The 18,701-nt window shown below is 49.0% G+C and overlaps 1 protein-coding gene across 1 annotated transcript; it reads right to left on the reverse strand.

Annotated features, from left to right (window-relative positions):
* Positions 1–506: 506 nt before the first annotated feature.
* On the reverse strand, positions 507–17,761 carry MBLAC2 (metallo-beta-lactamase domain containing 2). Its single transcript, XM_038765940.1, has 2 exons — positions 17,221–17,761; positions 507–3,552 (listed from the first exon to the last, which is right to left on the reverse strand). Exons 1-2 carry the CDS (start codon positions 17,690–17,692, stop codon positions 3,167–3,169), a joined length of 858 nt encoding a protein of 285 aa, XP_038621868.1. The 5' UTR covers positions 17,693–17,761; the 3' UTR covers positions 507–3,166.
* Positions 17,762–18,701: the final 940 nt, after the last annotated feature.

Here is an 18,701-nt window from a genome sequence, read left to right on the forward strand (position 1 = left end):
TTTCTCTTGGCATATTCAGTGTTGCGATTCCATGAAACCCAGCTTGTGATTTACCCGGTAGAGGCTTGTGAATTTGTTTTTTTAAAACCAGCCCACGGAGAACAGGATTAAGTGTGGACTCGAGGGAGACGCTGACAATCCTATTTAAGCCGACACCAGAGCAGAGAGACAGTTTCCGAAGGGAAGTAATTAGGGGTGGTTGTGCCGCAAGATACAGGTGTAAAAATAGAATTACTCGGAATTTGAAAATAGGAAATACCTGGTTGGTGTAGAAGTCCTATTTTACATACTTAATCTTAAGTATGCTACAAAACCTCAAATCACATTCGTCATACAATTTAAAATTAAATCTACTGCAATTTCTGTTTCTACAAAATTAAAATTCTAACCGCAAAGGGGGGAAATTTTATAAAGATGCAAAGCGTAGAATTGCTCATTCCAACAAAAGATTCTGTTTAGTATTTATTACACTCATTATAAAACATTACATTTAGACCACCAAGATGTATTACACATTTATTACCATCCAAGTAAGAACAAAGATGATGTACAATTTTACTTAAACATCAGGGACGTTTTGTTCACAGTTAATAGATAAAACATATAAATACTTAGGTATTCTTTTTACCTCTTAATGAAAAGCAGCAATTAAGAAACTTAAACGACCAAAGGTGAAGCACTGGCCATATACACACTAAAAACACATCCTAGATAGCTTCAAGTTAGGCAACTTAGAACTCAACCTCAATTTAACACTTTACGGAAAATAAACTGCATCATCAGAGTTAAAGGGTCACTGTCAGGGTAAAAAATATGTATATTTTAACTTTCTCATCTGTATTTTAAAAACACTTCGGTTTTATAATCAACATATTTTACTTTAGGCACAACTCAGCTTGACCTGTAAAGACAAACAGGACAGTTTACATCAAGTTCATGATGAATTAGCTTTTCCATAGTTTAGGTTAAACCAGGAGCAAAAATGCTACAATCCGTATATTTAAGTGTGGGATGCCACTGTTTATATGGTGTAAATGCAGACAAGCTAGCTTCGTGACTCATTTTTTAAATCATAAAAATATTTCTTGTGATTTTCAAAAAAACATTCTCCCTCTCTCCCCAGGCACTGAAATTTAGTGCAGCTCCTACTTAAGGCTAGAGGCAAACGCCAAGTGTTCCTCAGAATGGCCTCTAATCTGAAAAGGACTTGAATATCGAGGTTATCCATTTTCTGATATTATAAAATTGCCTGTTTAAGACCCAGTTTAAATAAATTGGAATGCCGCTTCCACAACGCTACACTCTCAGTGACATAGGTTAAAAATGTAAGGCTCACCCAATGGAAAAGCCACCTTAGGAAAGATACAATTCCAGTCTGTAGCTGAGCAGGGTTCTGGATTCCAAGGAAAAGGGTCTTCTAGGAAACAGTTCTGAAGGATACAGAATGGCTTCCTTTTCCCCTGTACGATTTTCCAAGTAAGTCAGTTCTACATATCAAGGATATGCATTCTTGAAGAATTCCCGTTAAAGGAAATCCAGGTTTTAGCCCTCACCCCGTGTTCAGATACATGTGCACAAGTTTCTTCTGACACCACATCCCATTCTTTCCAGATAAACACACACACACATTCCTTAATTTCCACCATCGTGTTCTAACCGACACAGGGAGTGAAAGCACGTGTAATGGCAGAACTGTTTAAGACCCAGTTTAAATAAATTGGAATGCCGCTTCCACAACGCTACACTCTCAATGACATAGGTTAAAAATTTAAGGCTCACCCAGTGGAAAAGCCACCTTAGGAAAGATACAATTCCAGTCTGTAGCTGAGCAGTGTTCTGGGTTCCAAGGAAAAGGGTCTTCTAGGAAACAGTTCTGAAGGATACAGAATGGCTTCCTTTTCCCCTGTACGATTTTCCAAGTAAGTCAGTTCTACATATCAAGGATATGCATTCTTGAAGAATTCCCGTTAAAGGAAATCCAGTTTTTAGCCCTCACCCCGTGTTCAGATACATGTGCACAAGTTTCTTCCGACACCACATCCCATTCTTTCCAGATATACACACACACACAAATTCCTTAATTTCCACCATCGTGTTCTAACCGACACAGGGAGTGAAAGCACATGTAATGGCAGAACTGACTACCCAGAACAAAGAAGGAATGGAAGAGAGATAAAGGACTCCGTGCCAATACCCAGCTTCCACTTCAAAATGTGAGTTTCTGTTGTTTGGGCCTTGAGAGAACAAGGCAATCATTGCAAGTCTTGGGTTTCTTTCTTTGTAGGATACTCTAGGAGGTCAAGAAGACAAGATGCAATTTTCTTCTGGGGCACCTAAAAGAGTTGCTTTGGCAGTGTGAAATGTTACATAACCAGTGAGGTTGTTATTGATAGAGTAATCTTGATTGTAGCTTTGAAAATAATTACTCAAATATTGCACCTATATTTTGAAGCTTGCCTGACAGTATCCTTTCAAAGAACCTAGATTGCAGGTTAATTATGCACTTGAAATCTTACTTTGTTTGAAAAATACTAAAGCTGAAGTGAACACTACATTCCACCATTTGACTCAAGCACTTCTGCTGTTTTTAAAGCTTTGCATTAAACATCAATGTGCTTTGTTTTTCAAAAATGTGACGCACATACACTTCACAGAATTGCATGAAGAATAAAGTGCAGCATACATGAATCCAATACTAGGAATAGCCATGGAATGGTACTGCTGTTGCTTTAAACTGAACACTGAGAGTTGGATGGCATTTCTAGATAGTGAAAATATTAGAGAGTGAAGAAACCAAATTCAGCTTCTTGACACAGTAAGGATGTTAAGTTTGGAGTTCAAACATAAACCTTGTGTTTCAACTGAGGCATCTTGAACCTTAGGGGGAATAAATGAATCTTTGACCAGTAAACGTGGTACAATTCTGATCTTCCCTTTCCAACTTTCTCCTGCCCCCAACTAAAAAGTATCGAAAGGCAGGAGCTCTGGCAAGATACTAGCTTATTTTAGTGGTTTCTTGTCTCATGGAAAAATAAATAAATACTTTTGTGGGGCCTGTTGAGTCTCGGACTTTTTAACACCATAAGAGCAATTTTTCCAACTTGCTTATCAGAAGCCATTGAAGAGACTCAACCACTGACCATTTAGTGAAGCAGGGGTACTCCACTTAAGGAGTGTGTCGGGAGTTTGTCACGCGGAGGGCTAAACTCGCCAGGGACCTCATAGCACAAGTAGAGACTCTGTGACATATTCCGGCTTTGGAAATGTAGTTGGAGGCTAATCGAAAAAGCCTCTCAGCCCCAAAAGTGTTGAAGTGCCCGGGAAGAACCTTTTCTACGAGACCCCGGTCCACTAACTCTAGAAGACGCTCGCAGCTTCTGACGTAGTCGCTGATTTTGCTATACGGGAGCCAGTCGATCATCGAGCCGTCGTAGACCACGTCTCCGCTGAACAGTATCTTCCGGTCTTTGTCGTGCAAGCAAATACTCCCCCTGGAGTGACCAGGCATGTGCATAACCGTGAGCTGTCTGTCACCGAGGCTGATGACATCACCTACGCGGAAAGACGCGTTGGAAGATAAAAATCAGGAAGCTGTCACAACATCGACCCTTACTGTCAAGTGGGAAAGGCGGAGTTCTCTGAAGAACGCTTATTAAATGTGTGACTGCAAGCTTTTCTCTTTTTCCCCACGGTCTTTGTTAAATGCTTACTCTGTGCCGGGCGCTGTTCTACATGCCGGGTAGATACAAGCTAATCAGCTTGGACACGGTCCACGTCCCACCTGGGTTCGGTCCTAATCCCCAGTCATTTCCTCAAGCAGTCACTGAGGAAACAGTCTCAAAAGCCAAGACGGCCCACCCACCATCAATCGCATTTATTGAGCGCTTACTGTGTGCAGAGCGCTGTACTAAGCGCTTGGGAAGTACAAATTGGCAACATATAGAGACAGGCCCTACCCAACGGTGGGCTCACAGTCTAAAAGGGGGAGACAGAGAACAAAACCAAACATACTAACAAAATAAAATAAATAGAATAGATATGTACAAGTAAAATAAATAAATAAATAAACCCCCACCCCCGAAAAGGGTCAGCTCAAGCTGGGATGTTCCATTTCAACACCCGAATTCAGAGGCTTCTTTCAGCTCTCCACGCTGGGGGAAAGCCCTCAGGGTCTCATTTTAATTCTTTTCCTCCCCTTTGGAGACAATTTCTCTGCACTTTGGTAGGGCCACTGACTGCCTGCTGTGTTAACTCTCCCAAGGGCTTAGTACAGTGTTCTGCACACAAAAAGCACTCCATGAGTACTATCAGTTGACTGAGTAGCTGACTGGGGGAGAAGAAGAGAAACAGACTGGGGCCTCTGGGCAATGGAGAGAGGTGGAAGAGTCAATCTACCCACGAAGGAAACTTGGATTTCCTGCCCGAGCCAAGTTTCCCAACCTGACTAGGCTGGAGCTGACCTTCACAAGGCCGGAGGCCACACACACACAGTCCTGACACATTCGGTTGTCCCTGCTTGCTGTTGGGCTTCATGGACCCAGTGGGCACAGAGGGATCTTGGTTTATTTCCTATCTGTAAAATGGCTGTGAGCCCCATGTGGGTTAGGGACTTTGTCCAACCCAATTACCTGGTAACTACCCCAGTGCTTAGTACAGTGCCTGTCACATAGTAAGCACTTCACAAATGCCACCATTATCATTAGTGGTACGTCTGCCCTGTTTGCCAGATGCTGTGGTTCTCCCTGCCTGGTCTCACCTGGAGGTGGTTCACTGCAGGGCTCTGGGACCAATCCTGGGTTAAGAGAGCTTGAAGTCAGCCAGCATTACAAGGGCAGAGAGAAGCCAGGCTGCTGTTTAGCCTTACATGTCTGCTCTGGCTAATCTACTTCCAAATACTTCAGCTGACTGCATTTCCTTCCAATGGAATGGAAAACAACTCTCTCCCGGTGACTCAGTAATCATATCCATCCCAAGATAATGCAACATCATTCTTGAGCTTTGTAGGAAAAGCAACGCATTCCCTACTTTCGACATCTCTGCCAAGAAGTCGTCCCTGACTGACCTCTTTTCCCCACCCTACTCACCCTCCCTTCTATACGGCCTATAGGCTTGGGTCTGTCACCTTCGAGAACCTTGACACTCCCCTCACTACAGCATTTATGTACACATCCTTACACTCTCTCCCTCTCCCGGTCTGTAATTTCTTTTAAGGTCTGTCTCTCCCACTAGCCTGTAAACTGCCCGAGGGCAGGGGTCAAGTCTACCAGCTTCTACAGTACTGTACTCTCCCAAGGACTCTGCACATACTATGCATTCAGTAAATACCACTGACTGACTGCAAAAAGGACTCAATCGATTGTATTTATTGAGCACGTACTGTGGGCAGACCACTGTAATAAGCGCTTGGGAGAGTACAACAAAACTCCCTGATGACAACGAGCTTACAGTCTAGAAGGGAAGACAGAGATTAATATAAATAAATTATGGCTATATACATAAGTGCTATGGGACTGAGGTGGGGGGTGTAAAAGGGGCAAATCAGGATGACATAGAAGGGAATGGGAGAAAAAGAAATTCCATCATATTTATTAAGCACGCTTACTGTGTGCAGAGCACTGTACTAAATGCTTGGGAAGTACAATTCAGTAATAAGGAGAGCCAATCCCTGCCCACACCGGGCTTACAGTTTACAAGATGAGGGCTTAGTCAGGGAAGGCTTCTTGGAGATACGATTTCAATTAAGCTTTGCAGGTGGAGAGAGTAACTGTCTGTCAGATATGAAGAGGGAGGACGTTGCAGGCCAGAGGTAGGACCCGGGCAAGAGGTTGGCGGGGAGAAAGATGAGATCGAGGTGCGTAAGTTGGCGTTATAGGAGCGATATGCGATCTATCTGTGTGGTACATGGGAATCGAGTGAGGTAGGAGGGGGTATAGTGATTGAGCATTTTAAAGCCGATGGTAAGGAGTTTCTGTTTGATGCGGAGGTGGACGGGAAACCACTGGAGGTTCTTGAGGAGTGGGAAGATACAGACTGAGTGTTTTCAAAGAGAAATGAATCCTGGCAGCAGAGTGAAGTATGAAGCTGGAGTGCCGAGAGAAAGGAGGCAGGGAGGTCAGCAAGGACGCCGATGCAGTATTCAAGGGGATAGGGTGAGAGATTGTATTAATGTGGTAGCGGTTTGAATGGAGAGGAAAGGGAAGATTTTAGTGATGCTGTGAAGGTTGAACTGACAAGGATTGTGAGATGGAATGTGTGGGTCGAATGAGAGAGCTAAATCAAGGCTAACGCCAAGGTTATGGGCTCAGGAGACAGGAAGGAAGGATGGTGGTGCTGTCTATAGTGATGGGAAAGTCGGGGGGGAGCACAGGGGTTGTGTGTTAAGGTAAGGAGTTGCAGCTTAATAATAATAATGATGGTATCTGTTAAGGCTTACTATGTGTAAATCACCGTTCTAAGCGCTGGGGGGGATACAAGGTGATCAGGTTGTCCCACGTGGGGCTCAGTCTTCATCCCCATTTTACAGATGAGGTAACTGAGGAACAGAGAAGTTATGCGACTTGCCCAAAGTCACACAGCAGACAACTGGCAGAGCTGAGATCAGAACCGATGACGTTTGACTCCCAAGCCCGTACTCTTTCACTGAGCCACGCTGCTTCTCTTAATGAGGAAGTTATTGTTTGGCTTTTTTAAAGGTATTTGATAAAGGCTTACTGTGTGCCAGGCACTGTACTAAGCGCTGGGGTAGAGCCAAGCTACTCGGATTGGCCACAGCCCCTGCCCCGCATAGAGCTCAGTTTTAATTCCCCAATGAAGTAGCTGAGGCACAGACAACAAAAGTGACTTACCCAAGGTCAAACAGCAGACAATGGAGGAGCCTGGATTAGAACCCAGGTTCTCTGACTCAGTTTTGAGTTAAAGAGAACTACTGTTGACCCTGGAATTTGAACCCTCAAACAATGGCACTAAATGAACAGCTACGATTCCCACCTTGCCTTCAAACTCTGAGAAATACATACGGGTTCATTTCCATTTCATTCAACCTTTTAGGCCAGGAAGTTTCTGTTGAAAAGAAGCTAAGTACCCAATAGCCACTTGCATTTCAAATGGAATGACTCCCTTCCTAAAGAAAGGTGTCTTGTCAAAATCCTAAAAATTGTCTTTTTTTTTTTTTGGAGGGCTTTATTTTACCTTCACAAAACGACTAGGGAGTGGACTAACACATGCAAATTAATCTCATAGATCCCTGAAAGTCAACTTTGCTGTCAGGGCATCAAGAAGGAACGGTCAATTTGGTTTTATTTTTCCTGAAAAGATTATGCTCCAATTTGGGCTGCAAATAAACTACTCTGAAACTATTACCTATGTGATCTCTGCCCCCACATCCTAGGGATTGGGAATAAGTAAGATTATATGGAAACACCGTACAACTCTTACTATTGTACCATTTTTGGTGCACCTGATCCCTCCTAGTGTGTAAAGTGCTGGTCTACAGGACTGCCTTGCAGGATCAGACGGCGGACGGCAATTTCTAAGCAAGACAGGAAATGCGTAGTCCCGGGAAAAGGAAATCAGCTGCTACTCTGGGGATTGAAGCTTTCAAATCATATTGACAAACGCCTTCTACCAACACTTAGTGGTACATCTTTTAGGTACTTAGGAAATACTAAATTCCCTTTTCGTGCTTTTAAAGCAAACTTCCTTCTTAAGATTCCATTCTAGCCTATTGATAATTACGTAAATTGCCAATTATTTAAAACTGGACATGGGGGAGGGGATATCTTCATTTTACTCCTTACAAAATATTGAAAATACAGAGGAATACGCGAGCGGAAATAATTACACTTTAATCTTATTCAAATGTTATTTTCTTTAGTATTTATAAAGGGAAAAATAAGAGACCCTCTCCCCCACCCCCCACCCCCGCCCTATCTAGATGGTCCTTCCCAGCATATTTGCTGACGGCACTATTCCACTGAGAAAACTCCCGTCTCAAGCCTAGAAAAGAAAAAAAAATCCGTCCCACTGGACACTAGGTTTAGAAAATATTTCAATATTTGCCGTTTCCAATTTAGGTGAAATTGAGTTCTGTCATGTATTTTACTCCCATCGCAAGACAGGCCCTCCTCGTCTCGCAAGGGGAGGTAAAACGATTCACGATCTAGTACCGTGAAGGAATCAAGCGGTTGAATAGGTTTCAGGATATCAACACCATCCTTCTTTTTCTGTGACTCAGACGGATCCACATTGATAGTGAATGCTCTGCTCTGCGCCGGTTCTGTCTGCCACCAAAGATAGCTCTCCACCCTATACTCCCCACTCTTTGCCTTTCTGCTGTTCCTATGGGCACGCAGGGTTGCCTGGTTGTCATAGCAATAGGAAACGCAGGCAAAAACCACCGCGTGTCAGCAAAAGACTAACCCAGAGGCAATGTCGCAGACAGGCAATCACAGACCTCTAATGAAATAATTCTGCAATCATTCGCTCCCTCCTCGACAGGCCAGAAATCTTTCCCTGATTTTTCCCGCGCTGTTTTGGGCGGTCAGCCCCACTCACTCCCAGGGCTGGGGTGGAGCCCGGCCGTTGAGGGGGTTTCAATCAATCAATCAATCAATCAATCGTATTTATTGAACGCTTACTATGTGCAGAGCACTGTACTAAGCGCTTGGGAAGTACAGATTGGCAACACATAGAGACAGTCCCTACCCAACAGTGGGCTCACAGTCTAAAAGGGGGAGACAGAGAACAAAACCAAACATACCAACAAAATAAAATAAATAGGATAGAAATGTACAAGTAAAATAAATAAATAAACAAATAAATAGAGTAATAAATATGTACAACCACATATACATATATACAGGTGCTGTGGGGAAGGGAAGGAGGTAAGATGGTGGGATGGAGAGGGGGACGAGGGGGAGAGGAAGGAAGGGGCTCAGTCTGGGAAGGCCTCCTGGAGGAGGTGAGCTCTCAGCAGGGCCTTGAAGGGAGCTAGCTTGGCGGATGGGCAGAGGGAGGGCATTCCAGGCCCGGGGGATGACGTGGGCCGGGGGTCGATGGTGGGACAGGCGAGAACGAGGTACAGTGAGGAGATTAGCGGTGGAGGAGCGGAGGGTGCGGGCTGGGCAGTAGAAGGAGAGAAGGGAGGTGAGGTAGGAGGGGGCGAGGGGATGGACAGCCTTGAAGCCCAGGGTGAGGAGTTTCTGCCTGAGGAGTTTCCACGCCACGGCTTCTCCAATTGGCAATTGGCAACTCCTACCACTTGCTTCCGGGCCTGCTGGGTCCCCCAGAGCTCCCTGCAAGCCATGAAGGGCCGAGGGGCTCCTGTGGTCTAGAAGACCCCAATGAACATTTCTGGTACCTTCTTCTTTTAGGAGTGCTTCTTTTAGACTGTGAGCCCACTGCTGGGTAGAGACTGTCTCTATCTGTTACCAACTTGTACTTCCCAAGCGCTTAGTCCAGTGCTCTGCACACAGTAAGCGCTCAATAAATACGATTGATGATGATGATGATGGTACCTATTCCCTTCCACTGGGCTGGGCGGGAGGCAGCAGCCAGAAGGTCCTGAGCAGCCAGGTCAGCCGTGCTGGGGCTCGATGAGGGAGAAGGGAAAGGGAAAAGGGAAGAAGGGAAAGGGAAAAGGGACGAAGGGAAAAGGGAAGAAGGGAAAGGGAAAAGGGATGAAGGGAAAGGGAAAAGGGAAGAAGGGAAATGAGCATCAACAGGGAACAGCATCCACACTCACATGTCAAGCTTTTAGCTACTGAGCTGTGCCCACTGTGGTGGCAGGATAAAAGCCCTCCTCCTCCTCCTCCTCCCCTGGCCTCCAGGAAGGATGCCGGCTTGTCCGGCAAACACCCTGCACGAAGCTCTGGAGGCTGGCACATCGAGAATCAATCAATCAATCGTATTTATTGAGTGCTTACTGTGAGCAGAGCACTGTACTAAGCGTTTGGGAAGTACAAGTCAGCATCACACGGAGATGGTCCCTACCCAACAGCGGGCTCACAGTCTAGAAGGGGGAGACAGACAACAAAACCAAACATACTAACAAAATAAATTAAATAGAATAGATATGTACAAGATAAATAGAGTAATAAATATGTACAAACATATATACATATATACAGGTGCTGTGCTTGGGATATTGGTGGGGGGATGCCCAGGTGCTTAAGTTTGGGAAGCAGCGTGACGTAGTGGATAGAGCATGGGCTTGGGGAGTCAGAAGGACCCGAGTTCCCCTCGTCCCCCTCTCCATCCCCCCATCTTACCTCCTTCCCTTCACCACAGCACCTGTATATATGTATATATGGTTGTACATATTTATTACTCTATTTATTTATTTATTTATTTATTTATTTATTTTACTTGTACATTTCTATCCTATTTATTTTATTTTGTTGGTATGTTTGGTTCTGTTCTCTGTCTCCCCCTTTTAGACTGTGAGCCCACTGTTGGGTAGGGACTGTCTCTATGTGTTGCCAATTTGTACTTCCCAAGCGCTTAGTACAGTGCTCTGCACATAGTAAGCGCTCAATAAATACGATTGATTGATTGATTGAGTTCTGATCCTGACTCCGCCACTTGTCTGCTCTGTGGCCTCGGGCAAGTCACTCCACTTCTCTGTGCCTCAGCTCCCTCATCTATAAAATGGGGACCATAATGACGGTATTCGTTAAGCGCTTACTATGGGCCGAGCACTGTTCAAAGCGCTGCAATAAAAAGACTGTGAGCCCTAGGCGGGAAGGGGGCCGTGTCTATCCTGATCTGCTTGTATCCACCCCAGTGCTTATTACAGCGCCTGGCACATAGTAAGCACTTGACAAATACCAGAATTAGCATCATTACAGAGTCGAGCCATTTTCAGCGCTTCCTCTCCTAACTAGCACATGGTTCAGCATCCTTCTTCCAATTCACTATAGGCGGAATAAAACAAAATTTAAAAAATGACCTCAACTAGCAAAATTAATGTGGGATACAAATCCGAAACGCCACGACCTTGAATCTCCTGCTAGATCTACAGAGGAAACAGCAAATTCATCCATTCATTCATTCAATCGTATTTATTGAGCGCTTACTGTGTGCAGAGCACTGCCCTAAGCGCTTGGAAAGTACAAGTTGGAAACATATAGAGACGGTCCCTACCCAACAACGGGCTCAAAGTCTAGAAGGGGGAGACAGACAACAAAACAAAACATATCAACAAGATAAAATAAATAGAATAAATATGTACAAATAAAATAAATAAATAAGACAAATAAATAAATAAATAAAAATAAACAAAGTAAATAAATAAATAATAAATAAGAGTAATAAATACGTACAAACATATATACAGGTGCTGTGGGGAGGGGGAGAGGAAGGAGGGGGCAAATCTAGGGAGACGGGGTGGGTGGTAATAATGATAATAATTACGGCATCTGTTAAGCGCTTACTAGGTGCCAGGCACCGTACTAAGCGCTGGGGAGGATACAAGCGAACGAGGTTGGACACCGTCCCCGTCCTACGTGGGGCTTGCAATCTCAATCCCCATTTTCCAGACGAGGTAGCTGAGGCCCAGAGAAGGGAAATGACTCACCCAAGGGCTCCCAGCAGACGGGTGAGAAACAGCACAGCGTGGCGGCTAGAGCACGGGCATGGGAGTCAAGTCAGGGGTTCTAATCCCGGCACCGCCACTTGCCTGCTGTGTGTCCTTGGGCGCGTCACTTCACTTCTCCGAGCCTCAGTTCCCTCGTCTGCGAAATGGGGATTGAGACTGTGAGCCCCATGGGGGACAGGGACTGTGTCCCACCCAATCGGCCTGTATCTATAATAATGATAATAATGATGGCATTTGTTAAGCGCTTACTCTGTGCCAAGCACTGTTCAAAGTGCTGGGGCCTCCCCCGGATCCTTGGGGTCAACACTGCTGTGCCCCGTTAATAATAATAATAATAATAATAATGATGGCTTCTGATACGCGCTTGCTACCTGCCGAGCACTGGGATGGATGCAGCAGCCTGGCTTAGTGGAAAGATCCCGGACTTGGGAGTCAGGGGTCTTGGGTTTGAATCCCGGCTCTGCCGCTTGTCAGCTGGGTGACTTTGGGCAAGTCACTTCACTTCTCTGGGCCTCAGTTACCTCATCTGTCAAATGGGGATGAAGACTGTGAGCCGGTTGTTGGGTAGGGGCCGTCTCTATATGTTGCCGACTTGTACTTCCCAGGCACTTAGTACAGTGCTCTGCACACAGTAAGCGCTCAATAAATACGACAATGAATGAATGAATGGTGATCAGGTTGTCCACCCCCGTGGGGCTCCCCGTCTTCATCCCCATTTGACAGATGAGGTCGCTGAGGCCCAGAGAAGCGAAATGACTCGCCCGAAGTCACACAGCTGACAGGTGGCGGATCGGGGACGGATCAGAACCCACGACCTTCCGATTCCCAGGCCCGTGCTCTATCCGCTACGCCATGCTGCTTCTCACTCGTCCTCTGGGTGCCCTTGGGCGAGTCACTTCACTTTTCCGGGCCTCAGCTATCTCGTCTGGAAAATGGGGATTGAGATTGCGAGCCCCACGTAGGACGGGGACGGTGTCCAACCTCGCTTGCTTGTATCCACCCCAGCTCTTAGTATGGCACCTGGAGGATCAGGGATTAGAACCCACGACCTCCGACTCCCCAGCCCGGGCTCTTTCCGCTAAACCACACTGCTTCTATCCCAACAGTTTAGTGCTCATGGAGTATCTACCCCAGTGCTTAGGTGCCCAGCACATAGTGAGCGCTGAACAAATCCCACTACCACTACTATTATTGAACTGGGGGAGGTGGGATTACAATAACAATAATAACAATGCCAGCTTGTACTTCCCAAGCGCTTAGTCCAGTGCTCTGCACACAGTAAGTGCTCAATAAATATGATTGAATGAATGAAAAATAATAATAATGATGATGATGGCACTTGTTAAGTGCTTGTTATGTGCCAAGCACTGTTCTAAGTGCTGGGGGAGGTACAAGGTTGTCCCCCATGGGGCTCCCAGTCTTCATCCCCAATTTATAGATGAGGGAACTGAGGCTCTGAGAAGTGAAGTTGTACTTCCCAAGTGCTTAGTACAGTGCTCTGCACCCAGTAAGTGCTCAATAAATACAATTGAATGAATGAATGAAGTGACTCGCCCAAAGTCACAGAGCCGACAAGCAGCGGGGTCGGGATTAGAACCCACGACCTCCGACTCCCCAGCCCGGGCTTTTTCCGCTAAACCAAGCTGCTTCTATCCCATCCGTTTAGTGCTTATGGGGTAGTATCTACCCCAGTGCTCAGGTGCCTGGCACATAGTGAGCGCTTAACAAATACCACTACCACTACTGTTATTGAAATGGGGGAGGTGGGATTACAATAACAATAATAATAATGATGATGATGATGGCATTTGTTAAGCGCTTGTCATAAATAAATAAATAATAATAAATAATGATGGCATTTGTTAAGCGCTTACTATTTGCAAAGCACTGTTCTAAGTGCTGGGGGGATACAAGGTGATCAGGCTGTCCCACGTGGGGCTCACGGTCTTAATCCCCAATTTACAGATGAGGTAACTGAGGCTCGGAGAAGTTAAGTGACTTGCCCGAGGTCACACAGCAGACGTGACAGAGTCGGCATTTGAACCCATGACCTCTGACTCCAAAGCCCGTGCTCTTTCCACGGAGCCACGCTGCTTCTCCTTGTTATGGGCCAAGCACTTTTCTAAGCACTGGGGGACGGACGAGGTGATCAGGTTGTCCCCCATGGGGCTCCCAGTCTTCACCCCCAATTTACAGATGAGGGAACTGAGGCACTGAGAAGTGAAGTGACTCGCCCAAAGTCACAGAGCCGACAAGCAGCGGGGTCGGGATTAGAACCCACGACCTCCGACTCCCCAGCCTGGGCTCTTTCCGCTAAACCAGGCTGCTTGTCTGAAGCCAAGGCGCCTTCTCCAGCCCAGCCCGCACCCACCGCTCCTCTGCCGCTAACCTCCTCACTGGGCCTCGTTCTCGCCTGTCCCGCCGTCGACCCCCGGCCCACGTCAATCAATCCATCGTATTTATTGAGCGCTTACTGCGTGCAGAGCACTGTACTAAGCGCTTGGGAAGAAGTACAAGTGGGCAACAGCCTCCCCCTGGCCTGGAATGCCCTCCCTCTGCCCATCCGCCAAGCTAGCTCTCTTCCTCCCTTCAAAGCCCTACTGGGAGCTCACCTCCTCCAGGAGGCCTTCCCACACTGAGCCCCCTCCTTCCCCTCCCCACAGCACCTGTATATATGTTTGTGCGGATTTACTATTCTATTGATTGTATTTTGTTAATATGTTTTGTTCTCTGTCTCCCCCTTCTAGACTGTGGGCCCGCTGCTGCGTAGGGACCGTCTCTATGTGTTGCCAACTTGTACTTCCCAAGCGCTCAGTACAGTGCTCTCCACACGGTAAGCGCTCAATAAATATGATTGAACGAATTGGGACTGCGGGGCCCGTGGGGTCATTTCCAGTCGTATTAGTTGAGCGCTTACCTGTGTGCAGGGCACTGTACTAAGCGCTTGGGAAGTACAAGTTGGCAACATATAGAGACGGTCCCTACCCAACAACGGGCTCACAGTCTAGAGCTAGTCTAGTCTTGCCACCCTGCCCTTTCCACCCAGGGTTTTGGCTCAGTGGAAAGAGTCCGGGCTTTAGAGTGTGAGCCCACTGTTGGGTAGGGACCGTCTCTACATGTTGCCAACTTGTCCTTCCCAAGCACTTAGTCCAGTGCTCTGCACACAGTAAGCGCTCAATCAATACGATTGATTGATTTAGAGTCAGAGGTCATGGGTTCAAATCCCAGCTCCGCCACTTGTCAGCTGTGTGACTCTGGGCAAGTCACTTAACTTCTCTGGGCCTCAGTGACCTCATATGAGCCCCCCGTGGGACAACCCGATCACCTTGTAAACTCCCCAGTGCCTAGAACAGTGCTTTGTTTTGTTTCCCCCCCCCTTTTCTCCCCCTTTTAAACTGTGAGCCCACTGTTGGGTAGGGACCGTCTCTATATGTTGCCAACTTGGACTTCCCAAGTGGTTAGTACAGTGCTCTGCACACAGTAAGCGCTCAATAAGTATGATTCGTTGATTGATTTTGTTGTCTGTCTCCCCCTCCTAGACTGTGAACCCACTGTTGGGTAGGGACCGTCTCTACATGTTGCCAACTTGTCCTTCCCAAGCGCTTAGTCCAGTGCTCTGCACACAGTAAGTGCTCAATAAATACGATTGATTGATTGATTTAGAGTCAGAGGTCATGGGTTCAAATCCCAGCTCCGCCACTTGTCAGCTGTGTGACTCTGGGCAAGTCACTTCGCTTCTCTGGGCCTCAGTGACCTCATCTGCAAGATGGGGATGAAGACCGTGGGACAACCCGATCACCTTGTAAACTCCCCAGTGCCTAGAACAGTGCTTTGTTTGGTTTGGTTCTCTGTCTCCCCCTCGTAGACTGTGAACCCACTGTTGGGTAGGGACCGTCTCTACATGCTGCCAACTTGGACTTCCCAAGCGCTTAGTCATCATCATCATCATCATCGATCGTATTTATTGAGCGCTTACTATGTGCAGAGCACTGTACTAAGCGCTTGGGAAGTACAAATTGGCAACATACAGAGACAGTCCCTACCCAACAGTGGGCTCACAGTCTAAAAGGGGGAGACAAAACCAAACATACTAACAAAATAAAATAAATAGAATAGATATGTACAAGTAAAATAAATAGAGTAATAAACATGTACAAACATATATACATATATACAGGTGCTGTGGGGAAGGGAAGGAGGTAAGATGGGGGGGTGGAGAGGGGGACGAGGGGGAGAGGAAGGAAGGGGCTCAGTCTGGGAAGGCCTCCTGGAGGAGGTGAGCTCTCAGTAGGGCCTTGAAGGGAGGAAGAGAGCTAGCTTGGCGTGCTCTGCACACAGTAAATGCTCAATAAATACGATTGATTGATTGATTTTGTTCTTTGTCTCCCCCTCCTAGACTGTGAGCCCACTGTTGGGTAGGGACCGTCTCTACATGCTGCCAACTTGGACTTCCCAAGCGCTCAGTCCAGTGCTCTGCACACAGTAAGCGCTCAATACGATTGATTGATCGATTGATTTTGTTCTCTGTCTCCCCCTCCTAGACCATGAACCCACTGTTGGGTAGAGACCGTCTCTACATGCTGCCAACTTGGACTTCCCAAGCGCTCAGTCCAGTGCTCCGCACACAGTAAGCGCTCAATAAATATGATTGATTGATTGATTGATTTTGTTCTCTGTCTCCCCCTCCTAGAACGTGAACCCACTGTTGGGTAGGGACCGTCTCAACATGCTGCCAACTTGTCCTTCCCAAGCGCTCAGTCCAGTGCTCCGCACACAGTAAGCGCTCAATAAATATGATTGATTGATTGATTGATTTTGTTCTCTGTCTCCCCCTCCTAGAACGTGAACCCACTGTTGGGTAGGGACCGTCTCAACATGCTGCCAACTTGTCCTTCCCAAGCGCTCAGTCCAGTGCTCCGCACACAGTAAGCGCTCAATAAATATGATTGATTGATTGATTGATTTTGTTCTCTGTCTCCCCCTCCTAGAACGTGAACCCACTGTTGGGTAGGGACCGTCTCAACATGCTGCCAACTTGTCCTTCCCAAGCGCTCAGTCCAGTGCTCCGCACACAGTAAGCGCTCAATAAATATGATTGATTGATTGATTGATTTTGTTCTCTGTCTCCCCCTCCTAGAACGTGAACCCACTGTTGGGTAGGGACCGTCTCAACCTGCTGCCAACTTGTCCTTCCCAAGCGCTCAGTCCAGTGCTCTGCACAGAGTAAGCGCTCAATCAATACGATTGATTGATTGATTTTGTTCTCTGTCTCCCCCTCCTAGACTGTGAACCCACTGTTGGGTAGGGACCGTCTCTCCATGCTGCCAACTTGGACTTCCCAAGCGCTCATCATCATCGTGATCATCATCATCAATCGTATTTATTGAGCGCTTCCTATGTGCAGAGCACTGTACTAAGCGCTCGGGAAGTACAAATTGGCAACATATAGAGACGGTCCCTACCCAACAGTGGGCTCACAGTGGCTCAGTCCAGTGCTCTGCACACAGTAAGCGCTCGATTGATTGATTGACTGATTGGTTTGGCCACAGGAAGACGCACTCCTCGATCAACGGCCGGGCTGGGGCGGCCGTCCGGGCGGGCCCCCGGGGGTCCGGCGGGCTCACCGTCGTGCAGGATGTGGGTGGGCCGGACGGGCCGGACTCGGAAGGCTCGGGCCGTCCAGCCGGGGCCGGGCGCGCGGCCCACGTGGCGGCCGGGCAGCCAAGTGACCGCCTCGAAGTTGTCCCCCCGGGCCAGCGCCTGGGCCTCGGCGCCGTGCACGGCCACCCGCTCGAACTGGTGGAGCCCGCCGGCGTGGTCGAAGTGCACGTGGGTGGCCACGGCCAGCAGCGGCCGCCGGGCCCGGGCCTCGCCGCCGTCCCCGGCCGGGTCCCCGGCGGGGTCCCCGAGGAGGCCGGCGTCCCGCAGGTAGTCGGGGAGGCTCCTGAGGCCCAGCCCCGCGTCGATGAGCACGTCCTGCCGGGAGCCGCGCACCAGCCAGATGTTGGCGCGGTGGCCGGACTCGTAGAAGCGCTCCTGGATCCAGAAGATGCCGTCGCCCAGGGCCTTGTGGGCGTACCACTCCAGCGCCGACATCCCCGACGGCGACGACGACGCCGGGCACGTGCGGACCCGGTGGGTGCGGAGCTTAGGTGTGAGGAGCTCAGGGGCGCGGAGCTGGTGGGCACGGAGTGGAGGAGTGTGGAGCAGGTGGGCGCGGAGCTTAGGGGCGAGGAGCTGAGGGGTGCGGAGCCGGTGGGCACGGAGTGGAGGAGTGTGGAGCAGGTGGGCGCGGAGCTTAGGAGCGAGGAGCTGAGGGGCGTGGAGCCGGTGGGCACGGGGTGGAGGAGTGCGGAGCAGGTGGGCGCGGGGCTTAGGGGCGAGGAGCTGAGGGGCGTGGAGCCGGTGGGCACGGGGTGGAGGAGTGTGGAGCCGGTGGGTGCGGGGCTGCCGGTGGGCACGGGGTGGAGGAGTGTGGAGCCGGTGGGTGCGGGGCTTAGGGGCGAGGAGCTGAGGGGCGCGGAACCGAGGACCGTGGATCTGGTGGGCACCGAGTTAAGGAGCGCGGAGCGGTCGGGTGCGGAGCCGGGGGGCGCGGAGTTAAGGAGCCTGGAGCCGGGGGGCGCGGAGCTGGGGGGCGCGGAGCAGGTGGGCACGGAGGTGGCGGTTCTGGGACCGAGGAGCGCGGAGTAGGTGGGCACGGGGGGGAAGCAGCGCGGAGCAGGCGGGCGCCGAGCCGGGGGGCGCCGAGCGAAGGGGCGCGGAATCGGTGTGGGGCCGGCGGGGGCAGCGGGCGGGGCGGGGCGGACGGGCCGACGGAGGGAGAGGGAGAGGGACGGAGAAGGGGAGAGAGGGAGAGAGAGAGAGAGAGAGAGAGAGAGGACGGGGCTGGCGGAGGCGGAGCCCCGCGGGGACACCACGGCTGGGAGGGAGGGAGGGAGGGAGAGAGAGGAGGGGGGAGAGGGAGGGGGAGAGGACGGGGACGGCGGGGGCGGAGTCCCGCGGGGACACCACCCGGGGGGGGGGGGGGGAGAGAGAAGGGAGAGGGGGAGAGGGGCGGGGAGAGGGAGGACTGGGCTGGCGGAGGCGGGGTCCCGCGGAGACA

The sequence above is a fragment of the Tachyglossus aculeatus genome, chromosome 23 (assembly GCF_015852505.1).
Source record: "Tachyglossus aculeatus isolate mTacAcu1 chromosome 23, mTacAcu1.pri, whole genome shotgun sequence".
NCBI classification, from domain to species: domain Eukaryota; kingdom Metazoa; phylum Chordata; class Mammalia; order Monotremata; family Tachyglossidae; genus Tachyglossus; species Tachyglossus aculeatus.